The sequence below is a fragment of the Rhinolophus sinicus genome, chromosome 12 (assembly GCF_057876585.1).
Source record: "Rhinolophus sinicus isolate RSI-liver-muscle chromosome 12, RSI-T2T, whole genome shotgun sequence".
In the NCBI taxonomy this organism is placed as follows: Eukaryota; Metazoa; Chordata; class Mammalia; order Chiroptera; family Rhinolophidae; genus Rhinolophus; species Rhinolophus sinicus.
The window spans coordinates 22630640-22657906 of record NC_142512.1 but is presented as its reverse complement, the minus strand read 5'-3'; the positions used below and the strand labels follow the sequence as shown (position 1 = coordinate 22657906).

Genomic DNA, 27267 nt, shown 5'->3' with positions numbered 1-27267 from the left:
CCCCCTCTCCTGCCTCGCCAAGTCTCTGGGTTGGACATGACCATCACCTTTTCCTGACCCATGGGCCTGCCAACTCCCAGTTGTCACGGCCTCCTCTGCAGTGGCGGTGCCCTCTGCCCATCACCCCACATACACTGTCATCCCTCCAGAGGCTGAGTGAGGGCTGGGAGGACAGGGACGCCCTCTGCTGACACCACCAAAAAAAGGACACTGCCCCACTGGGAAGTCACTAGGCCTTACTATTGTTTTCAAATAACATTTCTGATTATGAGAACCCATGAGCAATAAATAAAATATAAAATATACAGCAGAGTAGATGGGAGGTAATTAAAGCGATCAATAATCCTACCAGCCTGAAATAACTGCGAATGTGCTAGAATAATTTTTCCCAGGCATTGCCTATTGGATAGGGGTGTGTGTGTGTGTGTGTGTGTGTGTGTGTGTGTGTACACATATGTATGTGTGTATATAGTATATACATACACAGTATATTTTAAACAAAAACTAAGATCATACCTAATTGACATCTTTGTAGCCTGACTTTTAAAAACTAATTGAGATCATATAATATATCCCATATCATTAAATAGTCGATTAAAACTTGACTTTGCACGGCTGCCTAAAATTCCAGAACCAGCCCTACTGTTAAGCATTTAGGTTGCTTGGAATTTGTTGCTATTTGGAACACCCAGGGAACTCATGTCTGTGATGCAAACCCTGAGTGCATCTCCTGTCTACTTCCGGGAGCTCTCTTCCAAGAACTGTATCTCTGGGCCCACGGGCTACAGGTGGCGTTCCAGACGGTTTTCACTCACTTGTCCTCTGGCAGGAACAGGCCCCTGAGGCCCCCGTCCTTCTCCTCAGCGGGACTCCCGACTGACCCCTCCAGGCTCTGGGTGCTCTCCATGGGGCTGTCCATGTCTGACTCTGCGGGGCCCTCGGGCGGGGCCAACGTCATAGCCTCCTCCTCATCCTCAGGAAAGAAGCCAGGCTCCCTGGGGAGGAGCTCACCATCAGCAAAGGTGGAACCTGGCACCTTGCTGCCCTGGGAAAGACAGAGGGGGACAGAATGAGTGAGGTTGGCTCCCCGGGGCTCAGTATTCCTCATCGGATGGCAAGGACGAGGGCAGGGATAGGACGAATTGGGATGCAGGGACCCTGAGACCCCGACTATGAGAATGCCTGCCAGGTGATTCATCTCGGGGGCCTCTCACACAGGCCGCCTCACGAGAACTCAGTGAGGAGTCGGAACCCCGAGGGACAACTGTCCATGGAGAAGGGCCGCAGCCAGGCCAGCCACATGGTTCAAGGTACCTAGGCAGCTTGGCAGGGTCCCCATCAAAAGTCTGCAGAGGTTACTGGTGGAAGTTTAGAGGCAAAAAAACAAAAAAAAAGTCTTCAGAGGAAGCCTTCCTGGCGATGGGGTTCAGGTCACAGCCACAATGAACGGCCACCTAGGACAATGACCCTGACCTAGCAGAGTTTGCTGCAACATGAGACAGGGACATCTGCAAAGCATGACATGGATCTACCTTCCACGACTCTGGACATATCCGGTACCCTCGGGACCTTAATTCTCTCTGTAAATTGGGAATGGCAATGAAATCTTACAGGATCACGGTGTCACAGTAGGACCTGAATGAATAAGTCCTGGCCACAGAACGTGATGTCAGCCTGGGCGGAACAGTCTGCCTTGGCCTTGCCACAGCCATGCAGGGAAGCAAGAACACCAGGTGTTTTTTTCTTTTTTCCCCTTCTTCCTCCTCCCCCAATCCCACTCCGGTTCAAGCCGTTGTTTCTCAGTCTAGTTGTGTAGGACACAGCTCCCTGGCCCATGCTGGTATTATGAGCCTTGAGCTCCCTCTGGCTGAGGCAGTCAGTCGCCAGTCATTGGACGGCTGCTCACGGCCGCTGACACTGGCCACTGGCTGCTCATGTCGGCACATGGTAGCCCACGGCAGCACACAGCAGCCCAGCTCCATGAAGAGCCGTTGTTCACAATCACAATCTTAGCTGAAGAGGTTGCAGCTCACTGGCCCACGTAGAAATAGAACCGGTGACCTCGGCATTAGGAGCATGGCGCTCAACCACCTGAGCCACCGGGCTGGCCCTACACCAGGTCTTTTAACTCTGAGCTTTGGGCTGGTCCCCAGTGCCTAGCACACTGCCCAGCACAACATCAGTGTATGATAAAGATTTGCCTGAATCTCTTGCTAAAATCTTCCAGGAGAGGGGTGATTTATTCAGAGTTTACTCTAGTCTGAGGGACAGCTTTCTACAAACCATTTCTTGGGGCTTCTTCATCTCTGAGGCGGTATGTACCTCCCAGGTGGCACTGCTTCTACCTGCTTCCATCTGAGATGTCAACCTGTTCGCAAGGTTCCTGGATGTGCTCCTTGGCTAGGGCTGGCTGAGCCCCCCACTAAAGGTGCTTCCTCCAGCCCCAGGACTGTAAGAAGGGTAACAGGAACAAGGGCTGTGGAAAGCCTTCGGGCATCTCAGACAAGATCAGGGACCAGGAACATCTGAGAAAGGAGGCCAGTGACAGGCTTGGCTGAGCCCACCCAGATGTGTGCAGCCAGTGGTGAGCAGGGAGGCCTCCAGGAGGTCCATCCCCACCAAGACATCTTGGGCTAAGAAGAGACGGTGATTAATGAGCTCGGCCCCTGCCAGTGTCATGATTCCGGCTGAGAAGCAGATGGATCAATAAAGTCGAGATCAGGCTGCCAGGCCTCCCTGACTGTGGCGGCCGGGGGGCTGTGTAATTAAAATCACCCTTGGTGCTCACATAGACCTTTCCACCTGGATGTCACTAATGCAATCCCACATGGCTCCCAACCTTATCAGATCTTGTACCCTAAGGCAGCTCTTCGTCTGCAAGCCCAAAGCTGTATCCCAAAGGGAAACCAACATTTACTAAGCGACACAAGGTTCAGAGACCACACTGAGAGCTGATGTATTATCCAATTTGGGCTTCGTGACAACTCTTGAGGGCAGCGATTCTTATCCCCATTTTACTAACGAAGACGTGTCAAGTTCGGAGAGTCACCTGCCAGAAGTCCTCTGGCCTGCCTCTGAAGCTGTCACCTGCCCTTGGCCACTACAGGCGTGGTTCCCTTGATCACTGATGCAACCCATGCTTCATGGATTGTCAAACCTCATGGTGACAATGAAGAAAACACATATCATAGGGACATATTACTAATTATGAAGCCCACGCACCCCCACTCCACATGCTGACCATTTCCCATCCCCAGCAGGAAACTCTTTGCGGACACCCAAGGAGAAAGAAGGCAGGAGGGAGACAGCCTTCCGAGGAGAGCCCGGAGGAGGAACGCACACGCTCTATTCCTTTGCCCGCAAGCTTTTCACCTTCCCAGGCCCACGGGCAGGGGAAAGTTAGCGCTGCTAGGAATCCCTGCTTTGTGGCTTACATTAGTGCTCAGCCACTTTGCGAATAGGCATTTCTTCACCACCCTGTGAGTTGGGTCTCCATCTCCTCTCTGTATAAGTGAAGTGACTTGCCTGGAGCCCTGTGGGAGGTAGTGCAGGGCAGGTCTGGGACTGGACAATGAGTCACCAGCGCCCACACGCTCCCTGCAGCACCACATCAGCAGGGGTCCCGAGGAGGCTGCTGCCCGCTGTGCTCCCAGAAGGCAGGCAGGTTGCCAAGGGCAGACCAGCATTGTGCTAAGTGTCCAGCGTGGCCTCTAGACCACTCATGTTTGCCTTACTGGACACCAAGAGATGGAGGCTGAGTTTCTGCTTGGCATTTTGCCCTGAGTCTCCCAACTCATGGTACGCAGGTTGGACCAATGGCCCCCTCTCACTTGACATCCCACAGCTACATACCCAACTCCTGGCAGGCGGCCCAAGGCCCAGACCGGGGTGGAAAGAGTGGCCTCAGAATGGCTTCTCTCAGCTACAGGTGGAGCAGTATAAAGGATCAGATGCCCCCACAGGGGTCCCTCCCGCCTAACAAGGCCACCAACCACCTCCTCAGGCATATTTTTACCCTCTGACTGAGCGGAGTCCACATCTGCCTAGGCTGGCACACTTGACAAAGCGTCCCGTCTGTCTCTCACACACACCCCCATTCATCTCTCACAATGGCCCCCGCAAAGCTCTGGGAGGTGTACACAGCAGAGATTAAGGATTCATTGTCTCCATCTGACACATGGAAGATGGGGCACCAAGTGGGCAGGGGCTGCCCTGGAACTTCCCAGCTACAGAGGGCGGTGCCGCGCCCTGAAGCCAGGCGCCCCCACCGGGCCCCTCACCTAGTCTCTCTCTCTCTCTCTCTCTCTCTCTCTCTCTCTCTCTCTCTCTCTCTCTCTCTCTCAACATGCCAGCTTTTTCTCTTCAAATTAGCTGCTTCTTACATTAACACCTTTCCATGCAACTCACAACTGTTTGCCCAAGGCAAGTGGTAACTTTAATTATAACTTCAAAACCGTTTCCCCCTCAATTCAGCTATAAGAAAATGAACGGTACACCTCGGTTAGCCTGGGACAGTACTGCTTTGGCATTTGTCCTGGACGAGAGTGGCCCTGTCACCTGTGCTCCTCCCTGAGGGCCTCGGTCCTGGCCCAGCTCCCATTCCCCTGGACCCTCCGGGAAAGCCCTTGGGTGCAGCACTGGACCTGAAAGGGGTGCTGCTGGGGTTGGGAGACAGCCTGCTCCGATGTCAACACCTCAGGCAGGGAGGCAAAGCAGGGGTAGCTGCTGGAAGGCACCTGTCAGTCCCACCCTGAGCCACTGTTCACTGGCTGGGAGAACCTAAAGCCACACTAGAAACCCTTCTGAGCCAGTTTCTTTCATGTTTTATAGATAAAGTTACAGAGAGAAAGGCAGAATTCATACACAATAAGAATATCATCCTCAGAGGGTTTCCCGGAGGCCTGGGAAGATGCTCAATCTGACAGCACAGGCTTCCCAAGCTGAGTTACCCTCCAGCCAGGCCCCCTGGACTGGTCAGGGCCCCCCGATATGTCATATGTGCTTTCCAGAAAGAGATGTTTGGGGAATGTGCAGGAACTAAAGATGAATCCGCCTGGGGGTGGTGAGGCAAATTCTACTGCAGCTGCAAGATTTCAGCGAGTTCCCAGACAAAGCCAAGGCTGACTCCAGGCAGTGGGAACCGGGCTGTGGCAGCCCCTAGGATCGGTGGAGGTCCTTCCCACGAAAGCTGGGGGGGGGTGAGCAGGTAGAAGACAATGGTATCACACCACAAGGCACCTCATGCTTGTCGGCCTTTCTATGCTGAGAACCCCGAGGCCCAGAGAGCTGCCCACTCGCCCAGGCCACAGGGTGTGCTCCTCTGGGTGCCCAGGGGAGCACCCAGGATGCCCAAGACGGCGTCCTGGACCTGAGGCCTGCTCTGGAGGGGTGGCAGGCTTAGGAGAGTGGGGAATGGATTTTCACAGAACGGATGTGTCTGTTTTAGGGAGGCCTGTAGGGAAGGGACAGTATCCTCCGCAGGCAGCACGCCTACCCCTAGGACTCTCCCCTGGGACCCAGAGCCAGCCCTGGGCACAGAGCTCCGTGTCCCTGGAGGCACAGGGCTAGCCGCTGTGGACCACTCAGGTGTGGGTGGCATATGTCCCAACCACTCCATGTCATCTCCTCCCACCCTGCTGAGGGGTCCCAGAAGTGAAGGGAGGTCACACAGGTGCCGTATTCCTCCACAAGCCCCAGGACACCTTTGCAAGGGCTGCTGGGTAAGGGCGTGGCTCTGCAGCCTGGCAGACTGGGTTTTAGTACTGGCTGGCCCGGCCACTCACAAGCTGTGTGACCTTGGGCAGGTGATGTGTAAGCCCCTGACTCCTTACCTACAGAATGGAGACAGTCACCTCTACCTCAGAGGCTAATCTCAGGGCCACACATGACAAAATTCACAAGCATCAGAGGGTCAGGAGCTATGGGAATATTAAATCCTGATCCGGCCTTGTTAAGGGCTACGTGTTACAGAAGCTGAGCTGTCCTGGCTGGTCCTGGACAGACAGGAGGCCAGGAGGGACGCCCTCTTTAAGAGTCTGGGCCCCAGGAATTATCCAAGACCAGGAGGTTTCTGGAGAGTTCGGAGGCCCAAGGCTAAGGAAACAGGCCACAGCCAACTGCTCAGCTAACCATTCTGTCTCCAGCTGGGGCTGGATGGAGCTGGCCAGGCTGGACGTGGCAGCCTGCAGGCACACAGCCTGCCTGTGAGTCCCCTCTCCAGTCTCAAGAGCGGCGTTCACCTGCCAGCAGACTCCAGTCACCCCTTCCTCTGTAGGAAGTTGGCATGGGTTGAATTCAACGGCTGGTGAAAGGCCAAGTATCAGTACCGGGGGAGGAGGGTTGGAGTGAGGGGGGGCATCAAAGCCTCAAAGTGGCCAACAATGCCCCACTGTCCCCACTCTTGGCGGGGGTGCAGCGGGGCCCAGACACGACGATGTCAGTTGGTCCTCCCCTCACTGATCGGGCCCCAGAGGGACGATGCCGCCAAGTCACACACACCACTCCTCTGTATTTTCCCGGCAGCTAATGCACGGAGGACACGGACTCCAGGTGAACCCATGTCCACATGCCCTGGGGGCGGGGAAAAGACCCTCACGGGGTAACCATGGGGATTTCTACACCTGAGCCCCCAATGGTCAACGTTACAGGGAGCACACGGGAGGTGAGGACCCTAATATTAGCCAGTATTTGTGGAACCAAACTGCTCTGTGGAATGGGAAGCTGGGAAGAGCCCAACGCAATGGGTGACCCGAGGCCTGGGTGCCAATCCTGGCCTGGTCACCGGCTGGCTGTGTGACCTTGGATAAGTTGTTCCATTTCTGAGCCGCATCTAAAAACAGGGATGGAAATACCTACCCGGCAGGACTGCCATTGAAAATCTAGAACAATGTTGCATACCTCACAGATGCTGGAAACATGGCAGAGAGGGACAGAGTGGCATTAGGAGCAAATCCCAGCTCTACATGACACTTAGGAGCTCTGCGACCAGAGGTGCACTGAACTTCCCAGTGCCTCGGTTTCCCCATCTATGGAATGGAGTTAACTATTAGGATGAAATGAGTTGGCACATGTTCTAAGCACACACAGAAAGTGCTCAATAAACCTGAGCTATTACCGATCCAGCCCCCAGGACCCTGTCCTTCTGACCCTGTGGCACACTGGGCAAAGGTAGGCTGGGTTCTGCTTCTGGGAGCCAGACTTCATTGATTGCAAAGCCTTCCCTCCAAGCATGCCAGGTGCCTCTTTTCTGCCCACCAGGGTCTTCTTCTGCTCGCTCTCTTGGAAGGTCTCTTTGCCCATGACCGACACCCTTTCACAAGTGTTGGGATGAGACGCTGCCTGGGTAAGGGTGTCGGGAGGCGCTGAGGTTCCTGCTCATCCACCCCCAGCCCTGGCAATGACTCCACTCCCCAGGCAGTGACTCGGAGCCACAGAACAGCTCTGTGGGGATAAGGCTGGGTAAAAATAGCTTGGGCGGGCACATCTCAGCTTCCCTCGCAGCCAGGCACCAGCGGGCACACGTGGAACCCCACTGTAGGGAAGGTATGTGGGGATGGGACACAAACCAAGCCTAGTCAGGGGAGAAGCCTGCCGCCTGGGAGAGGCTTGGGGGCCAGGCAAGGGAGGAAATCCCTCACCGCGCTCCCAGCCGGGAAACAGCCCAGGAACAGCGACAGGCCTGGTTAGGGTCATGCTGGGTCTTCCCCATGGGTAGCAGAAGATTCAGTTTAAGGAGCTCACTTGTGTATGTCAATGTCCCCAGGGCCACAGGGAGGGGATGGGGTTATATGGGCTGGGATCCTCTACATGCCACAGTGGCTTGGCCACTCTCATCATGCAAAGATGGTGGCGGCGGAGATTAGTAAGCAAGCCAGGCTGTGCCCAACTCCTGTTTGTGGCTACCATCGCGTGCCCTGAAGCCAGGCCTTGCTCTACAGGCGGGTAGTTGGTGCTCATCAGTGGCTGGTAAGAGATCCTGATTCCACAAGAGGGTTGCCCAGGTGCCATTCAAGGGGCAAGGGTGGGACATGAAAGGGGATTTAAACACCTACACAGGGAGGCTGGTGCCTCCGGCTTGCCTTCTGAACAAAAGTAACCTTGGCTCAGATACAAGGCCAAGGGCAAACATGGGAACACCAGGTTACCAAGCCTTGTGAGTTTATCATGCTTCTCTGCCAGCCCTGGGGACTGACCTTATATTGTGAGATCAAAGCTCTGTGGCCCAAACTTCCTGCTCAGCTAGGGAGGCTGAGGTCAGGAAGGTAGGAGAGACTGCCATGTTCCCCCCTGAGGGGCCCACTCAGAGAGTGGCAGGAACCACCCCCTCTAGCCAACCTCCCTCCTGGCAGTCGTGGCGGCCAAGGCAACTTTCAGGCTCTCTCCTGCAGCCAGGAGCTCTCGGATCCACCTCCTGAAGCCTCACCGCAGGGAGGGTACGACCTGCAGCTCAAGACCACCCTTCACCTGGGCTTGGCGCTCCTCCTCCAGGAGCAGAGCTCAGTGTGGACACCCCAACTGCTCACTTCCCTTTCGTCATAAAGGCACTGAACTTCTGAGTGCCTCGGTTTCAATGCTGAGAACCCCCCTGACTGCAGATCCCAGGCGGGGGCACAGCACTGACAACCGCTGTTTCCACAGGAGTTCATTTGTCTCAAGTGGGAAATACTAAGAGGGTTTGATTCTCACATCACCCCCCGCCCCCGAGGGAGGTCCTAAATCACACCATTTTTACAGAGGGGGAGACTGAAGCTCTCGGGCAGACGTGGTTCAGTCCTGGATCTGGCCTTTACTGGCCGTGGAACCTCAGGCTAGAACTGAACAGAAGAGAAAGAGAAAGCCATGCCAGTGCTTCTCAAGAAGTCCCGTGCCATTTGCAAAAAGTGACGTCGGTGAGACAACACATTCTGCGACTGCACACAACGCCACAACGAAAGGGGTGTGGAAACTGACACTGCCTTTTTTTTCAATGTTTTAATCGCAACTCTTGAGTTGTCTCTCTCCTCTGTCTCACATCCTGCCCCCAACACACCAGCTGCTGACAAAGTATCTAATCTGACACTGTCAGATTAGATCAAAAAAGTGTCACAAGAAGGCAAGGGAAGTTGAGGAGGGTATGACGTAGCTCCCAGAAAAACTCAGAAATGAAGGATGTCATTAGCTCCCTGGCAGCTACACTAAGATGAAAGATGGACAAATTCCCTGAAAGGTGGCGGAGCAGAGTGACTGGAAATATTCAGGGATCTAATGTACCCCCAGTAAGAGGCTGGGAGGGTGGGTGTGAAACCGGCCTGCACCAGAGGTGTTTTGTCTGGATGACCGGCTCATCCAGCCTGCCCCAAAGGCTGTGAACTTGAGACCATTCAGACCAGCTTCCCTGTGTCCATTCAGACCTTCCAACCAGCTCCCCTGTGTCCAAGTTCACCCACCACCCTTCCGGATCAGGGCAAACTTCCCAGGAGCTTGCGGATGCTAGGAAGAGAAGCGCTGCCCAAGCTCGCTGCCAGAGTGCCATTTTCACTGTAAATTAATCAGCTGGCATTTTGGCTCTGAGCATCCATCCAGGGACAATCTGTGGGCATGAGTGGCATGAGTCACAGGGGTGTGGGAAGGGGCAATAAGATCTGTTTCCAAGCCCATTAGGCTATGGGCCAGACCCTGGACCCCACTGGAAACGCCCCTCACAGTGGGGACCCCTGCCCTGCCAGGAGACACTCCAGCCCTTTGTTTCCACTGTGCCACTTCCATTCCAATAACATATTCCAGCATGTCAAAAGTTAGTGGTTAAAAAATAAAAATAAAAATGTGTTACTAAAAATCTAATAGAGAAAAAACATGAGATAAAAAAAATGCTTACGTCACCCAAAAGGATACAGGATAAAAGGAAGAAACGAAGAACAAAGATCAGATTGTGGCAAATAAAAAACAAATAATAAACAACTCAACCATTATCAGTAATGCATTGAATGAAAGTGGAATAAACCATCCTATTAAAAGACAAATATTGTCAGATTAGATTTAACAAAAATAACTTAAGCAAGAAGACACAGATAGGTGAAAAGTAAAAGAACGAAAAGAGACATACCACGCAAACACCAACCAAAAGTTGGACGGGCTATATTAACATCAGACAAAGTCCACTTTAAGGTAAGAGATAGAGGGACATTAAGAAACGATAAAATTTAATTTAATAAGATGTAACACTTGCAAATGTTTACACATCTAATAACATCGTTTCAAAATATATAAATCAAAACTTAGAACTAAAAGTTGGAGATTTTAATTCATCTCTCTCTCTCAGTAATTAATGGAGCAAGCAAACAAGAGAATTAAAAAAGATCTGAACAACAGAAGCTTGACCTGACACAAATAGAACACTACACCCAGCAACTACAGAATAAAACCATTAGATCTATGGTTGATCAATGGAGGAATTGGATACTTGCACAGTCCCAAAGAATCGCCCTACAGATTACTGCAAGACACCAACCAACCCTCCTGCCCCGTATCTCTACCATGGAGAAAAGAGGCTATTATCACTTTAATGCAGTTATCAAACCTACCACCACTAAACTGGGAACAAAAAGACCTTAGCCTACATTGTGCTTCCCCGAAAATAAGACCTACCCGGAAAATAAGCCCTAGCATGATTTTTCAGGATGACATCCCTTAAACATAAGCCCTAATGCGTCTTTTGGAGCAAACCTTAATATAAAACCCGGTCTTATTTCCGGGAAACACGGTACAATATGAAGGACACGGCATCATCACCAATCACGTAATCTCAACACTTAATTCTCATCGAACCTTAGGATCTAACTTCTACTGAAGGGGAAAACAGGGCATAGAGCAACAAGTTACATATCACCACAGGGAAATAATCCGGCAGCAAGTTTGTGGGACCCTCTACAAGACAACTGGCCTGGTCATTTCAACAAGAGAATGTCACAAAAAAAGAGGGAGGGGGATTTTTCTAGGCCAGTGGTTCTCAAACTTGAACGTGCGTCAGAATCACGTGGGGTTGGGGAGGGGTTGTAAGACTCAGATTGCACCAGGGTTCCTGATTCAGCAGGTCTGGGGTGAGGTCTGAAAGTGCATTCTATAGGCCGAACTAAACTAAAAACAAGAAAGAGCATTTCTAACAAGCTCTCAGGCGGTGCTCATGCTGCTAGTCCCAGGACCACACTGTGAAAACCGGTGTTACAGATCCATCAGAAGAGATAAAACCCAAATGTCACCCTTGATCAGATCCCAGCTCAAACAAACAAGCAAACAACCACCTCGCTGTAAAAGACCTTTTGGGGACAAAGGGGAAGCTGGAATATGGATTAGCTATTGGGTGATATTAGGGAATGACGCTTGATTGGGTTAGGTGTCTTACTGGTATATATAGTAGTTATAAAGGAGAAATGTCCTTACTTTTGATAACGTCTTGCCTGGTTTGCTTTAAATGGTTCAGAAAAAAAAAGTTATATACGGAGAGAAAGCAAATATGGTGGCAGCACTGGAGAGAACCTGGGGCGTGCAAATCCTTAATGGTGCAGTTTTCTCCTGGACCAGCTCCATTATGGTCTGTCTTGGATGTAGGGGCTGGTTTGGATGAGTCACTGTGGGGTACTCTTGGGTGGCTGATGGAATCATTACTATTTGAGGGGCTGTATGGGGGGTTCTGGAGCCAAGGAGGCTGGGGAGGGGTGCTGTGAACCCCTGTATATCACAGCTTTGGGCAAAACCTTGGGGACTTACAAAGGTTGGTGGCTGGGCCCTACTCTCGATGGCTTCCCATCATCAGTTCTAACAGGTCTCATTTTCCAGTATATCAGAAGTAAACCTGACATACGAATACATAAAACATGAAAGACAGTTGCTCCAAACTCACTGGTTAAAGAAAAGCATAAAATCCCCGACAAGTTAAAAGCTAACTGACAAATGACAAGCTGAAGCTCCATTTAAAAGGAATCTGAAGGAGTGAAGCCATCCTTCAAGAACACTACCCTAGAGGGAGAGCCAACAGCAGCTGGAAGGCCGGAGGACCAACTTCCAGGGTCAAATGAACCCACGAGAGGACCTGAATGATGGGCGGTCTGGGTTCCGAATGGTCAGGTCTAGGTCATTTGGATGCAGGGGACATGTGGCTCCAGCTCTAAGAACAATCGTCTCTAGAAGGTGAACCATGAGTCGTCACATTACTAGAAACTTTTCCAACTAGATCCTGTGGCCAAGAGCTGTCCCCAGTGGGCCCCTCACCAATGGCAGGTTTTTGCCTGAAGGCAGAGCTGCCTCCCCTCCACTCAGGCTCAGCTGGGAGGCCAGGCTCTGCTCACCCTCCTCTTTCTCCTCCCCTTGGAGGATGGCTCCAAAGAACCTTTCTGTTATGGGCAGAATTGTGGCCATCTCTCCCAAATTCATATGTGACGTTCCAATCCCCGGCACCTTAGAATGTGACTGTTTTTGGAGACGGGGGTTTTTAAAGAAGTAATTAAATGAAAATGTAGTCTTTAGGGTGGCCCTAATCCAATATGACTGGCATTTGGCCCTATTTATATACGAAGCTAAGTAAGTTATTTCCATCTCTTGTGCTCTTTCCATAACACAGGTATATTTTAATTTTAAAGAAGTGTATGTGCAGTTCAGCCAGAGGCATTTAAAACTGCACAAGGCAATCTTTGTTTGCCCAGAACTGTATTTAGTGTAGTTATAATAGAAATGTAAAAGTGATTTTTACCTCAACAGTGATTGGTTTACAAGAGAAGAGACCAGCAGTTAGCCCTGGAACGACAGGCCTGTACCACAGAGCCTGTAATCCTGGGTCAGGCCACCTCCGTGGCTAGCAGTGCTCAGTAATTGAGCAAGATATTACCAGTTTCTCCATGCCAGTCGGTATTTCTGGCTGCTTGAAATCCGAGGCCGATTTCTTCCCTTTGTTGTGGTCAGTTTGGGAAGGAGGGCCCGTACCACTCCTGGGACACGTGGTCACCTTGCTCCGCTGTGATGCCAGCCTTCCTCTGACATGCAAGAACACGACACCCCCTCTTCCCTCCACCCCAGGCTGTCCTTCCGGGGTCAGCGATGGTGACTGAGGGGCCAGGCAGATACTGCAGCTGAATTTGCCTAAGTGACCCATCTCCTAGGAAAACCCACAGGGGATGTGGCCCCAGGGTCAACTTCTGCTCCCACAGTGACCAAGCCCTGGATGGGGTGTGTGATGGTCCCAGATCTGAGTGCCCCACCCGGTGAACCTACCCCCTAAACACAAAGGATTAAAAGGGGCCCCTGAAGCAGTCTCCCCACCCCAGCCCCCTAAACAGACAACAGCCTTGATTTGCAAATGAAAATGTGGATTTTGGAGGCAAACTGTTGGGGATTATGAAAACAGAACTTAAATTGCTTCCACATCTGGAAACCAAACCCCCGCAGCCAGCCCCAAGAATTCCAGGCATGTCAGCCGACAGACACTGCAGGTCAGGGAGGCGTTTCCTGTTAGCTGAGCGGCCGGCATCCAAATTCCCAAACCCATACACAAGACGTTCTGTCTACGTCAGTGGCCCGCAGAGCCACACCTGAGAGAAAGGAAATCCCCGAGGTGCTACTCGGGAGCACAGACCACATGGCTAGAGTGTGCTATGTGCTTTACTGAGGTGGTCTCATTTTTCTTCCTCTAAATGCCAGCAGGTGAATACTGTTTCCTCCTGACAGAGGAGGGCATGGTGTCGAGTTCAATCTACTTTCCTCTGAAGTGACGCTGCGGCTTTTCTCTCTATGCCCTTTTGTCATCACACAGAGAGGTAGGGCTATGTAAACCTGAATCAGGAACGCTTAACTTCAATCACCCCACCTAAATTCTCAAAAATGATTTCCCAAGTACCTGTTGGGAAGCTCCAGTTCCCACCCAGCCAGTGTATCCGAGAAAATCACGACTGGCCAGGTGTGGGGCAACTCAAAGGTCAAAAGCCAATGAACAGGCTGCACGTTGAAAGGGGCGCACGTTAAGGGCTCCCTGGCTCTCTGAACAGGCAGCTATTTTGGGTTACAAATTATAGCTTTTAAGGATGTGGCTGTTTGAAGAGAGGGCTTAATTACTCCCAGTCAAGAGTCTGTGGGGCTTGCTTTGGGGGCTCCATGTTTTATCATCACTATAAGAGGAGCTTAAAGTGAAAGCTTGGAACTGGAAAGCAGTGGCCCAGGCCAGCTCACCCACCTCTCTGGATGGAACAGCATTTCTTCAGTGAGGCACCTTCAAACGAGGTGACACGAACTCCCCAGGGAGAGGCTATGTGCTTCAGGGAGGGCACGCCTGAACAGAACTGACCCTGCCGGACAATCTAAGGCCAGGGCGGGCACCTACTCCACCCGCTTTTGGCCACAGAAACCCTCAGGCCTTGGAAGGCCAAGCAAAGTGCCCATGTCCACGTGACCCGCCCACCTGGAACAGACAGATGGGAGGGCCAATGACAAGGCAGGGCAACTCTCCTCCTCTCCACTCCTGCAGCTCTCCCCACCCAGCCCTCTGTTCTTATAACCTCCTGGCCCCTCCCATCAGCCCAGAGCCCCAGCAGTGCTGCTTGCAGGCTCAGTTCAGGTGTCACTTTTGTCCTTCTGCCTTTACCAGGTCCAGCTACCCAGGCCGGGGGTTCTCTGGGCCACTGCCTCGTACTGGGGCTGGCCAGAGCTCAGCTTTGGGGTCCATGGGCTAGGGCAGGTTGAATGGGCTCAAGTCCTTTCCTAGGCTTTCCCACAGTGGGGACAGGTGAGAGAGCACTAGGTCTGTCCACAAGCAGAGTTTGGGGCTCAGAGGGTAGGAGGCCCCCAGGGAAATCTACTGAAAGCCCATCAAGACCCTCTCAAAGGGTCTGTGGGCTCCCCAATTGGCCACAGAACCCGGCCCTGGATCGTCGGACCGCCCCGTCCAGCCATTCTCAGCCACAGGACATGGTACTGACATTCCCCTTCCCCTCGTACCCCAAGCTCCGGTCCAACTTTACCACCACCCCCATGCTTCGGGCTTCCTTATGCCCGAAACACAGTTCCTCCCTTTGCCTCAAACACCTGGCCCTAAACAACCCCCAGGCAGAAAGCCACTGTAGTTGGGAGGCCAATCCCCCCACCTCCACACTCCACAAACCCCCCCACCCCAGCCTGGACCTGAGCTCCTTGGGCCCTACAGCCATCTCTGGCACGCTCTCCCCTTTCTCTGCTCCTGTAATGCTCCCTGGCACACCGGGAGAGGTGGCACACGCCAGGCTGGGGCTTCACCCTCACCTCCCCCACCCATTATGTATCATTTTAAGAAGAAAAGAAATTACTCAGTGAGGAAACCTACCCATCCCAGCCTTGGCACAGCTAACCCACTGGTTCTCTCTGTCCCCAGCCAGGAGCTGTGCATTAGCTTTACCTCCTGGGGGTCCACGAGGAGGCAGGCTTATATCACCAGCTTATCCGGGCTCTTTGTGAGCCAAGTTCCATCCCACTCGCAGCTCTGTTTCTCTCAGGACTGGCTTAACTCATTACACACCTTGGTACTCGGGAAGGACGGTGCCAGAGACCAAACACCACCTCATCAAGGAGGGGGCTGTAAACCCCTGGCGATGCACAAAGCTGCGGAAGTCGGGCTACTGGCTTTCATCAGGCTCTCAGGAGGGAGAGAGGCAGAGAGGAGACCTCTGACAAAAACAAGGTTTAAGACCACGGCATGCTCTAAAAGTCTCCCTTCACTCAGCATCTCTCAGCTAGACATCCCCACGTGGCTGTCTCCCGGCACCTCAAACTCAGCCCACTGCTACCCCAGTCCTGCTTCCAACCTTAGTGAGCAGCCCTTCTTGTCAACCTCACCCTAACAGGAGCAGAGTTACTGACCGCTCACCCCACTCCCTGCAGCCCAGCCATCCCGCCCGACACATCCTGCTCACACAGGTCCCTGTGCCTTCCCCGGTGCTATGCCCTGCCCAGGACTCCTCCATCTGTCTCAGGGTGTTTACTTGGAGCGACTCTGTTGGCTGATGTTCCCAGAGCCCTTGGCATTAGCTGAAGAAACACAAGGTGGTCTTAAACAGGTGAGGGAGACCAGGAAGGAATATTAAGTGGTTTCATGTACCAGATGTTTCTGTGCATCAGCCACCATTCAGATGAGAAAGCGGGGGTTCAGAGAGGTTAAATAACTTGCATAAGGTCACAGAGCTAGCAGGGCTAGATTCTGAGCAAGGTCTGATTTGAATGCAAGGAGGGTACAGAAAATACTAAACACTCTCGGCAATAGCAGTGTCCAACACTCAGCATTGGAGCAGTCTCTCAGGTTGAGCCTTGCAGGCCATGGGAACAAGGGTCAGTTAGCAAGGCAGGCGGCAGCAGAACTTGGACTTGAGCTGAAGATGGCGGGGACCACAGCACACTAGACCACTGACTACTGTCAGATGAAGCTCCTGGGACCTGTGCCACCCTGGCCACAAGGCACAGCCCCCTCCCCTTTCCCACCACAAGGAGCTTCAAAGAGGCTACATGTGGGAAGATTTTACAGAAAGGGAGAGGAGATTTGAAAGAAACTTGCTAAAAGGAAACACATGTGAAAATGAAAACTCAGGCAAACTGGGAGGACGACGGACGGAAGGGAAAGATGATGTTCAAGGATTATACATGGAGTCAGGAAGCCTGGTACATAATGCCAGTTTCCATCTGCTACCTTGGGAAGGCCAGCAACCCATTCCCTGCCTTTATTTTCCCTTTTAATCCAGGTAGAATGGAACAGTGTGACCTCAGATGATACCCAGGAAGAGAGAAACAGAGAAAGGTGCCTTGCACATAATCATGATGACTATGGAGCCACGATCCAAATTTGGTGGAGGAAGAGGCTCAGAGAAGTTGCTCTGTTTTCCCAAGGTCACACAGCTGGTGAGCTGTAAAACTGGAATCTGAGCCCAGGTCTGCCCAGTGTTCAAGCTCACTCCTTTGAACCACATCACAGTGTCCTTTCATCAATCCTACCACCACTACAAGGTGGCTCTACTTCCTCCCTCCAAGAAACTGGGCAAATCATCCTGTAAGTTCTGTAGAAGTTACATAGTTTTTGTTTCATTAAATGCAAGATGCCTTTGATTTTAAGATACATAGTATTTCAAGTACATCAAGAAAGAAAAGACACTTAATTAAAACACACCGGCAAATGTACCAATTTGAGATGTTACAATGTAAAAAAACAAGAGTGTGTCTTAGCCTCTTCAAAATACAGTGTGAGAGTAAGTGGGGAATGGGGATTCAGTCACGGTTCCTTGCCTGTGTGTGTGCACTGAACGGTAGATGACAACTCCATGCAGGCACGTGCGCACACACACGTACACACACACCTGCTGCAAAAGATCTTTCTTTGCTCATAACTGATTCAATCTTGCAGGTAATTATACAACAATGTGCTGGCTAGACCTGCCTTGTCAACCAGAACCCTCATTTTGCTAGACCATCAATTCAAGGTTCCTTAGGTAGAAGCTGTCCTGACTACCACCTTCCTAACCAGCCAGCCATCCTGGCCAGCTTCGCCTCAGTGGAGCTGCAGCTCTTTGGGCAGCCAAGCTAGATTAACAGGTAGGTTTGTTCCTTGGAAAACTACCAGGGCAGTCAACCAACATGGACGGGTGGCTGCAGAGCCCACCCCTTTCTGTCTGGCTCCCCTCCAGATCTCCTGGGGCCTGCAGCCAGCCAGAGCCGCAGTGCTTTAATAAGGCAGATACTGTGGGCTGGCAGTAGCAGGCAGGCAGCACTGCTCCAAGCTGGCTTTCCAGTCGGGCATAGGTAGATGATAGGCAGGCCTCAGCTGGAGGTGAAGGGTAGGTGGGCAGAGGCACTGCCCCTCTCTCCTTGGCAGGCAGGCTCTGGCCTGGCAGAGTGGGCCGTCTCTGGGAGGAAGACCAGGTGCAGCCCCACGCCAAGCCCTGGGGAGAAGGCTCTCACCTCGGAATGTGCTTTGCCTCTCATTCACAGATTGCCACGCGGGTACCAGTCCCTTCACTCTGGCCCCAGAGTACGCAACTGTGGAGGCTGAGTTGGTTTATTTAAAAACACAGACGCTGAGGACGTAGTTTGCTCCTCTGGTAAAGTTCCTCAGGTACCAGAGTTTTTGCCCTGCCACCTTCCTGTTTCAGTGTTGACAACCTCCCTTGCAAGAAAGTCTGTTGGGTGCTAAGGTTATCAGTCACAAGAATCAAACCAGTAGAGGCTTTTAGGAACTAAAAATAACAGCTCACTCATATGGCAGGCACTGTGTTAAATGCTCTTCATGCGTTTACATATTTGATCCACGTAACTACCTCATGAGGGAGGTGCTAGCGTCATCGTCATTTCACAGATGAGGAAACTGAGGCACAGAAAGGTTAAATAATTTGCCTAAGATTCCAGGAAGAGCAACTGGCAGAGCCAGGATTTGAACCTGGACAGCCTGACCCCAGAGTCCAGGCTCTTGGGCCCTGTCCTGTCTGCTTCTCTAGCTACCTAATTATTCTATCCGCTGCCAACCGAGCAAGTGTCAGACCTACTCTGGGTACTTTAGGTCACAGTGGCTCTCTTTATCTTCACCATCACCCTATGAAGTAGATACCATTATCAATCTTACTCTACAGATGGGGAAACTGAGGCTCAGAAAGATGAGGTACTTTGTCCAAAGTCCCACAACTAGCAAGCAGCAGAGCCAGGATCTAGACCCACGTGTTTTCTGGCTCTAATTTTTTTTTTTTTTTTCTACTTTAAGAAAACAGGCACTGAGCATGAGATGAAAGCGCCTGTGTTTTGAGGTAAGTATTTCTCCCAGGAAAACCAGTGAGCAGGAAGGCGAAACTTGTTCCTTCTCTTTCTCCTTTCCTAGGAGGGAGACAGAAGTCTGGTGGTAAGAGCGAACACCCCCCGCCTCGGCTCCCATAGCCCACATCCACTGCAGACAACACAGACCACTTGAAATGTGGCTTCCCTTTTTATGTTAATAGGCTTACAGAGCACAGAAGAGATGGGGGGGTGTCAAAAGATGACTCAAGAGTAAGAGGGTTCCCACCCACTCTCTCACACTTGAGTTCTGTTTAGGCCTTCCTCTTTCTGATCCCTTAAATGAGAAAAGCTCCCATGTATTAATAATAACAGCCACCAAGCTTTTGTTTTCATTTGAATCATGTGTACATTGTTGGGAAAGAACCCACTTTTTGGGAAGATGAAGCAGGTTGAATCAATTAAAAATATACGCAACAGTCAGAAAACTTCCCGTTTCTTGAAGGAAGTCAAAAAGTGGGGTTAAAAATGTGGGTGTTACTAGGACCGGCCTGCCTGGCAGAGCTGGGGCCACAGGTCCCTGGAACCCCCCAGCTCTGGATTCCCAACCAGGCTGCCTCCTCTGACCTTCATGTGACCCTCTGAGGATGCCTACTTTCTCCTTCCTACACACGCACACACACACATATACACGCATACACACATGCACATGCACACTCACACTTTAGGGGCTTTGGCTGGACAGAGACTCCTTAGGAGACCAGGGGACAGAACTGCTGCCAACTGCCTGCAGGTAGAGGGAGAGAAGAGAGATGCCCGCGCACCTTGGGGCTCAAGGAGGTCAGGAGCTCAAGGAGAAGAGGAAACAGAACCCTAAGGGGGCCTGGCCAGCACTCGCGTGGGCTGACAGCCACTCCGCGGGGCTCGCGTGCTGACGTCCCACTCCCCATAGCACTTACCCGAGGGAACAAGATTGCCCAACAGCGCTCTGCCGACCTAGTGTGCATCACCTGGGCGGTTTTTGCTGGTATCAATTTGTGTGGTGGAACTAAGTCTGGCAAGAACTGTTTCCACACTCTTGTGGACAGCCTTATCTGATCCAACCTGGGCTGAGAGCAGAAAAGTCCACGGCAGCATCGGCCACACACAAACACCTCTCCCAAGAAATGCCTTAACGTCCAAACTCCTCAACAGCAATGGCTTGAAGTGGGCAGAGCAATGAAATGCACTTTGTGCTGGTGGATTTCTAGAATCAACTGTACTGTTAATCTCCTCCTGGGATTCTGGGCCGTGGCGTGGCAGCATCAGCCCCCCCCCCCCCCCCCCCCCGATTTCTACTTGCCTTACTCTCCAATCACGGCAGTTTCCCTGCCGTTCTGTGGACACATCTCACCAGCCATGGTCCCACCTCAGGGCCTTCGCTGTTCCTGTTTCCTCTGCCTGTACCTCTTTGTCACCTTCTCAGCGAGGGCTTCCTTGCCCACTCCATTTTAAAAAACCACATGTGGCACAGCACTCCCCCACTGCCCTGCTTTCTCTCCTGCCATCACACACTGCAGGTTTTACCTGTTTGCCTGCCCCTCTGCCATCATGTGACCTCCACGAAGGCAGACTGTTGTCTGCATGTTCACTGTGGTATCTCCAGTACCCAGTACAGAATCTAGCACAAATTAGACGCTCAAATATTTGGTGAATGAATTGCCTGTGCCAGGCACATGCTGGGTAGGGGCTGGGCAAACAGAAATGGGAAAGGGTCTGTGCCCTGAATTGCCATCCGATGGAGGTGACTGCCATACCACATCCAGGAGAGATGACCACCCCATATCTAGTAAAACACGAGGTGGGCCTGCCAAATCACCATGCCTGTCATGTGGTGCCCAGCTGATGGGGCAGGACCACCCAAATCCAACTGGGAGACCAAGTAGTAGGAAGACCTGAGTGGTCCCCCTCATTCGAGAGGCCAGTGATTTGATGTCCAGTTACTGAGTCAAGAGCCAGCACAGCGGACCTGGAACAAAACAGAGCCCAAGCCCAGGGACTCTGCACACCTGGCAAGGCCAAGGTATTATGGCCCACCGTCTACACCAGGCAGTAGGCAGACTAGATAAAGATACTTCCTTTTCATAATGCAGTGAGCCCTGCACCGGGGGCCAGGGCACAGGGCCAGAGGGTGGGCACCCCCGCCCCCATCTAAGTCCCTGAGTCCCTGGGAAGCCAGCCTTCCAGGAATTGCTTATCTGCTATACTTTATTGAAGCCTCTCCCGTCCTCTTCCTACCCATCCTAAAACACATAAAGTAAATTAAAATTGTGAGGCCCCTCAAAGCAGGATCAGTTGTGAAGCATCCCTTGGCATAACAGGGGCTTTAGGTTCTGTAAGAGGGACGGAGCCCTTGGAAAGGAAGTTTCTAGCCATCTTGGTGGGAGGGAGGCAGTTGCAGGCAGGTGAGAGCTGTGAGGGCCCCAGGTGAACAACCAAAGAGAAAGCCCTGGGTGTGGGGGCAGCTGGTCCCATCAGGAGGGGAGCGGGGCTAGAAGGTCATAACGGGGCCAGTGTGCCTAAGGGAGGGGGCACAAATGCTTTGAAGAGAGGGAAAAAGGAAGGGAGAGGGGGCCAGTGGAATATCCACCAGGAAGTTCTCAAACTGCAGCCCAGAGCCTCCCCAGCACCGGCTGCCACAAGCCCCCTAACTTCTTCTCCTTTCCCCCCACTTGATGAAAAGTCCTTTCCATGAACAGGGTTCCAGGCAGTCTCTCCTACTGCTCTGCCTTGGGGCAAAGGTCATGCCTCCCAGCCTGCTCACCTGGCCTGGCTAGTTTCATCCCTCCCCTAGGTACAATCTTATCTCATGCCAGCCTTCGTCATCCACCCCACTCCCGCCACCAAAGCCCACGGTTCCCAAATGACAAAGCTGTCCCCCAGTCGGCATTTGCCCTAGGTCTGCTACCTGCTAAAGTCCCAAGTCCTTCATTCCTCTAGGCCACACAAGGGAGATCTCACAGGGGACTCCAAGACAACCCAGATCAACCCAGGGCTCAGGGGAGTTGGGCAGGGAGCAATTAGACCCAGGTTTTCACTTTCCCAACTGCCTGAAAACCTCTTAAGGGCAGGTACATGTCTGTGTATAATAGCCCCTGGGCACATAATGAGCATTTCATGAATGCCAGCTTAGCAGTTTAAGGTTGGGGCCACTCTATCTGGGTAAGATGGTGTGGCGAGTGGCAGGACCCCAGTCCCAGGCAGTGACTACTCACAGGAATCCACCAAGGCTGGGTTAGGTGGTTATAGGTAGGGAAGGAGAGAGGGAGACAGAGACCCCTACTGCAGAGGTCGGAGACACACAGTTGGTAACCCGCCCCCTTTGAGATTCCTTTTTCCATAATCTGATATCACAGAACCACATCTCACCAGGGGAAGGACCTGGGGACGCCCCACAGGATGTGCTTGCCCCATCCCCTTCCCAGGAGCAACTAGCACCTGCCTCCAGGAAGGGAGGACAGAGGTTGTGTGGATCAGCAGGAACCAGCCCAGGGGTTTGCTACACGGTGTAGGCTGAGTGCAGGAACCCAGTCTCCTCACAATCCTTTGAGAAGGTGACCCAGAAATAAGTCAGTCAAGGAACACTGGCATGTCCCTCAGTGCCGAGTGATATCACATCCAGCCATCTGTGGAAGAGTAGTGCTAGGGAGAAGGGGAAATGGCGAAAGCGGTATACTGGAGGGTGTGCAGGGATGAGAAGGAAAAAAGTCCGGGGCTGAGTAGGGACCAGGTTTCCACAGCAAAGGCACGGTTTTCCAGAGGCTGCTCTGCCACGACGCTTGTCCCTCGCAGGGAATCAGCTGTGACCACAGCAACTACTGCCAGGACGGTCCCACCCGCTCTTAGGGAGCGAAGGGGTGGGAATCCGCACACACCTCTAAGCTCCGCAGCCTCAAGGCTGGAAAGGGGCTGGGCCCTGTCCCCAAATCCCGAATTAGGCTGGCCCTCCCTCTTGTCCGGCAGAACTCCTCGGAGCCGAAAACAGGATTAGTAAGGCTACCATGAGCTGAGGAAAAACTTCGCCCGCGCACAGCCCCCTTCGGGACTCTGAGGGGCCAACCAAGGGCAGGGAGCTCCGGGAACAGGGGTCCCGGAAGGGCAGGCGCGCTGCGAGCGGAGGTGGGACGCGGGGGTCCCAATGGAGGCGTCCAGGCAAATGAGCACCGTACCCAGCCCACTAGATCCCCCTAAAACCACTTTTTGAAATTGCGCCGAAGACACAAGCGACCCCCTCTCCCCGCCGCCCGGGGCTAGTCCTCTCCAGCCTCGCACCTGAGGGCAAGCAGAGGGCCCAGAGTGGGCAGCGGCTTCTCCTCCGTGGCCCAGCGGGCCGAGACGCAGGTAACCCGACCTCCCCCGCCAGGGCCGAGGGCGGACACTCCCGGGGCAGGAGCCGGAGCCCGGGCTGCGGACGAAGTTCCGCTCTCCGGCAACTTCTCTGGCCCCGGGGCCGCGGGCCCAGCGAGGTGCGCGTCGCCAGAGCCCTGCGAGCCCGAGACCCTGTCGGCCGCCGCTTACCTGGCCCCCAGGGGCCGGCGGGGTGCGCATACCCCGTCTGGCCGCAGGTCGGTGAGCTGCAGAAGCGCGAGAAGCTGGCGGGTGCAGGTCGGCGGGGCGGGCAGGGACGCGGCGGGCAGCGCGGAGAGCGCAGGAACCTTCCCCGCGGCAGCTCGCTCGGTTAGGCACCAGTTGAAGGCGCCGGCCCCGCCCCCACCCGCGCCCGTTGCCGGGAGACCCGCGTGGGACGAAGGGCTCTTTGTATCAAAACTGCCATGACATCACGAGGCGCCGGGGCTCGGAGATCGAAGAGGCGGGGCCTGGTGCCGGGGGCGGGGCCGGAGGAGGAGGAAGAGCAGCCTGGGAATCGGATCCGCAGGGGGCGGAGCCCAGGTAAACCCGCCCCCTAGGTAGAGGCAGGTGTCTGGGGCGGCGCAGACCAATGGATGCGCGGCCGCGGGGCGGGCGCAGGCGACACCCCGCCCAAAGTAGAGCTCGCCTAAGCCTGAGGGAGCCCGGGTCGCAAGGTTAGGGCCTCATGGGTTTGGGTGGCCCCGGCCCTGGGATTGCTCAAGACCGAGTTTGTAAACTCACGTGCCTGCCTGGCGGGCTCAGTCGCCGCCGCTGCCCATTCCAGTTCACTCTCACTGTTTGCGGTCACAGCACTGCGAGATTCCGGCCAGAGCTTTCAGGCTCACTTTTGCGGACCCGAATTAAGACCTACCAACCCCTACCTCCTTCACCACCACCACCCGCCGTTCCTAAATTGATTCTCATCCTGAATCTCACCCACAACTTTCCCAGTCTTTTCGTGTGGGGTCAAAGCTGTCTTTATAACCAGCCCAGGAATACAAAGGACCAAGAGGCAACAAGAACTAAAAACCAAAAAGGGAAGAACCTCTTCTGTTGAATCCTAGTAAATAAAATTTAAGTGAAAAACGTGCCCCCCAACCTCTTCACTATGCTCAGGATTAAAAGAAGGCAAAGACCTAAAGCAGCAAATATTGCAAATGTTTCCTTTTGACTTGATGTTGCATTGTGTAGCTGGTGGGGGCGGGGATGCAGATTTATCTTCCTAATTTATCTTCCAGGTGGATATGAAGACACCCTTGTCTTCCATGAGTTCTCACTGACCCATAAGGTGGTACTTTCGTATGGGCAGGGCCTGTCACCAGCTACGCTGTTTCCCTGAAAATAGACCTAGCCGGACAATCAGCTCTAAGGCATCTTTTGGAGCAAAAATTAATATAAGATCCGGTCTTATTTTACTATAACATAAGACCCGGTCTTATATAACAACAAAAGACCGGGTCTTATATTAATTTTTGCTCCAAAGATGCATTAGAGATAATTGTCCGGCTAGGTCTTATTTTCAGGGAAACAGAGTAGGTGCTTTGGTACAGCACCCCCACACACACACCCCACACACACACCTTCCCCCCTCCCCACTTTCTTTCTGGCTCTTTGCTCTCAACTTCCTTCTTCCCAATCTCTCTCCTGCAAATAAATTCCCAGCTGCCCCTCTGTTTACCAGGGCCTGTCTCTGAGGCAAAGCATTCCACTAAGGCTTCTCCAAAAAGGACAGCATTAGCCAGAGGGGGGCCTTCTGGCAAGGGCTGTTTTAGGGGTGAGGGGAGAGCAGTGGGGGTGACGAGGGGTGAGGTGGAAACTCTACCACCCACCTCTCTCCTCTCTGCTTCTGCCTTGTGGTTCAGAGATCTGTGTGTGGAGGCCACAGTGTATCCCTAACACATAGGCACCCTGTGGAGTATCATAAACAGCACTGGCTTTGGACTCAGTCCTGGGTTTGAATCCTCTGGGACAAGTTATGTAACCTCTCTGAAATTCGGTGTCTTCATCTACAGAATGGGAATGGCACGGTCTACCTCATGGGTTATGCACCCTGGCACAGTGGGTACACTTAATTTTAGGCACTCATCAAAGGTGTGGTACAAGCATTAGCCCGAGAACTCTGGTCCTGCTCTGCCTTCCTCGCTCCATCCTGAGATCTTAGCTCAGCCTATTCCCTTAAGGTTTTAGGGAGTGGCTGAGTCCAGGGGTTCTATCTTAGTTTCCCCTCTTCCCTTGTGAGTCTCATGTTACCCCTGAGAACTATGGGGTCCCAGAAAGTAGGTCACATGACAGAACCACTCAGAAGTGGAGAAGAGAAGCAGACACTTAAGGTGATCATTGCTTCTCTGAGTCCTGGCTTTGTCCCAGCGAAGGTCAGTAGAGAAAGTCAGATGCATCAAGTCCCCTGCCTGGCCTGACCGACACTTTCAAGAGCTCTACGGGGGGAGTGGTCCTAATGGTCCCTCTTTATTTTCCCCCAAGGTGGTGGGGTGGGGAGCATCCCCAGGTACTTGTTCTGAAAAGCAGCACGACAGAGAGGACGGGCACAAGATGCTAGCATTGAATGCTTCTGAGTTTGAAGCCTACTCACCTCTACAACTTACATGGAGAAGTCATTTTATGTTGCGGAGTTTCGGTTTCCACCTCTGTAAAATGGAAACAAGACCTTTCCTCTTCCAATTGGGAGGTTTAAATAAAATGATAAAATGAGAGTCTAGTAGAATGCCTCCCGTGCTTCCAGCACTCAATAAATAGTAGCTCCTCGTGGTTACCGGCAGCACAAATGGGCTCCAGTCTGACTCAGTCATTAGGTGCATGAGCTCTGAGCCAGAGCCAAGGGTCATATCGTGGCTTCACCACCGTGTAGCTGGGTGACCCCAGGCAAGGTTAATTCCCAGCATCTCAATTTCCTCATCTGTAGATTGGAGATAATAGTAGCATGTATTTTAGGATTATTGTGAGGACTGAAATAATCAGGATCCATAAAATATTTAGAATAGGACCTGCCACATAGCTGGTGTTCAGTAAACAGCAGCCATTATCCATTACCATATGGCAAGAGGCTAGGAAGAACTGAGGTAAGGATTCACACCTGAAGCAGAGAATTTAGGACACTAGCTTTCGGGAGAGGTCCTGGCATCTTCCACAGGATTCAGGGAAGCAGTGATCATTTGTGGGGTCGGGAGGAGGAGGCTACTATGTCTGAAATGGAATGTGGGACCTGAGGGCTCTAGCCCAGGCCAGGGCTCCCAGGGGACTCAGTGTTCTCTGTTCAAATGGGGGCTGGGAGAGAGTGATTAGGGAATATAGTCCTGCCTCCTGAGCACAGCCCCCCTATGAGCCTGGGGGCAAGTGGGCTCTTATGTTAGCTACCTGGTCCGTCAGTGTGGGTATATTATAGAGGTCATAGAATCAAACCATTTTAAGCTGGGAAGACTCTCTGGATAAATACCTAACAAACTCTTCCCCCATTTTATGGATGGAAAGATGGAGAATCAGAGAAGGCTGAGAATTTGTTCAAAGCCCCACAGTGAGATATCGGATGAGCAGGGACTGAAACCCAGGCTTCTGACTCCAGTGCAGGGCCCTCTCCTTCTCACTCCACTCCAACTGGGACGCTTTACTGATGGGGTCAGACAGGCAGGGGCTGAGCTCCTTCACAGTGCTTGCCCAGCACTGTGAGTCGCTTAAGCGGTCTACCTTGCCTTTTCAGGAGCAAGAACAATCTCATTAAAAACAGAAATCCTCTCTCAGGGAATGTATCTAAGAATAATTTTTAGATGGCAGGTCACTGATGAATTCTTTTTATGTCATGAAACTGACTATCATTGTGTCGATAGGAGAAAACTCCCATGATGTTGAATGTCAAAGCCAGAAAGAAGCAGATCGAATGTTGACAATCAGGAGCTATTATCCTTCAGAAACTGATGTGGGGCAGAAACACATGGTCATTGGGGTCATTCAGGTGAGGGAAGAGAGTAGTAAGTTCTCTCTGTACCACAGCTACTCATCTACGTCTACTTCCTTCTGCTGTCATCAGGCAGCAGTTAGCTTAACATGAGACAGTGTAAAGAGGCAACGTTTTGTACATGTTTGGAGCCATATGGAAGCATAGGCCAACATATACGGCATCATTAAAACAGGAAG

At 52.5% G+C, this 27267-nt stretch overlaps 1 protein-coding gene across 2 annotated transcripts in view; it reads right to left on the bottom strand.

The window, feature by feature from the left end:
- The window catches only part of RAB11FIP4 (RAB11 family interacting protein 4), a 100981-nt gene that overhangs the window by 17705 nt on the left and 56009 nt on the right, over nucleotides 1-27267 (bottom strand). Inside the window, exons 1-2 of one of the 2 annotated variants that reach the window (XM_019750721.3) lie at nucleotides 23290-23585; nucleotides 816-1045 (exon numbers count right to left, since the gene is read on the bottom strand). In XM_019750721.3, the coding sequence (XP_019606280.1) occupies nucleotides 816-1045; nucleotides 23290-23319 (260 nt within the window). In that variant the 5' untranslated portion in view covers nucleotides 23320-23585. Of the gene's footprint in view, nucleotides 1-815; nucleotides 1046-23289; nucleotides 23586-27267 lie in introns of those variants that run through there. The other variant, XM_074320770.2, reaches the window with a different exon arrangement.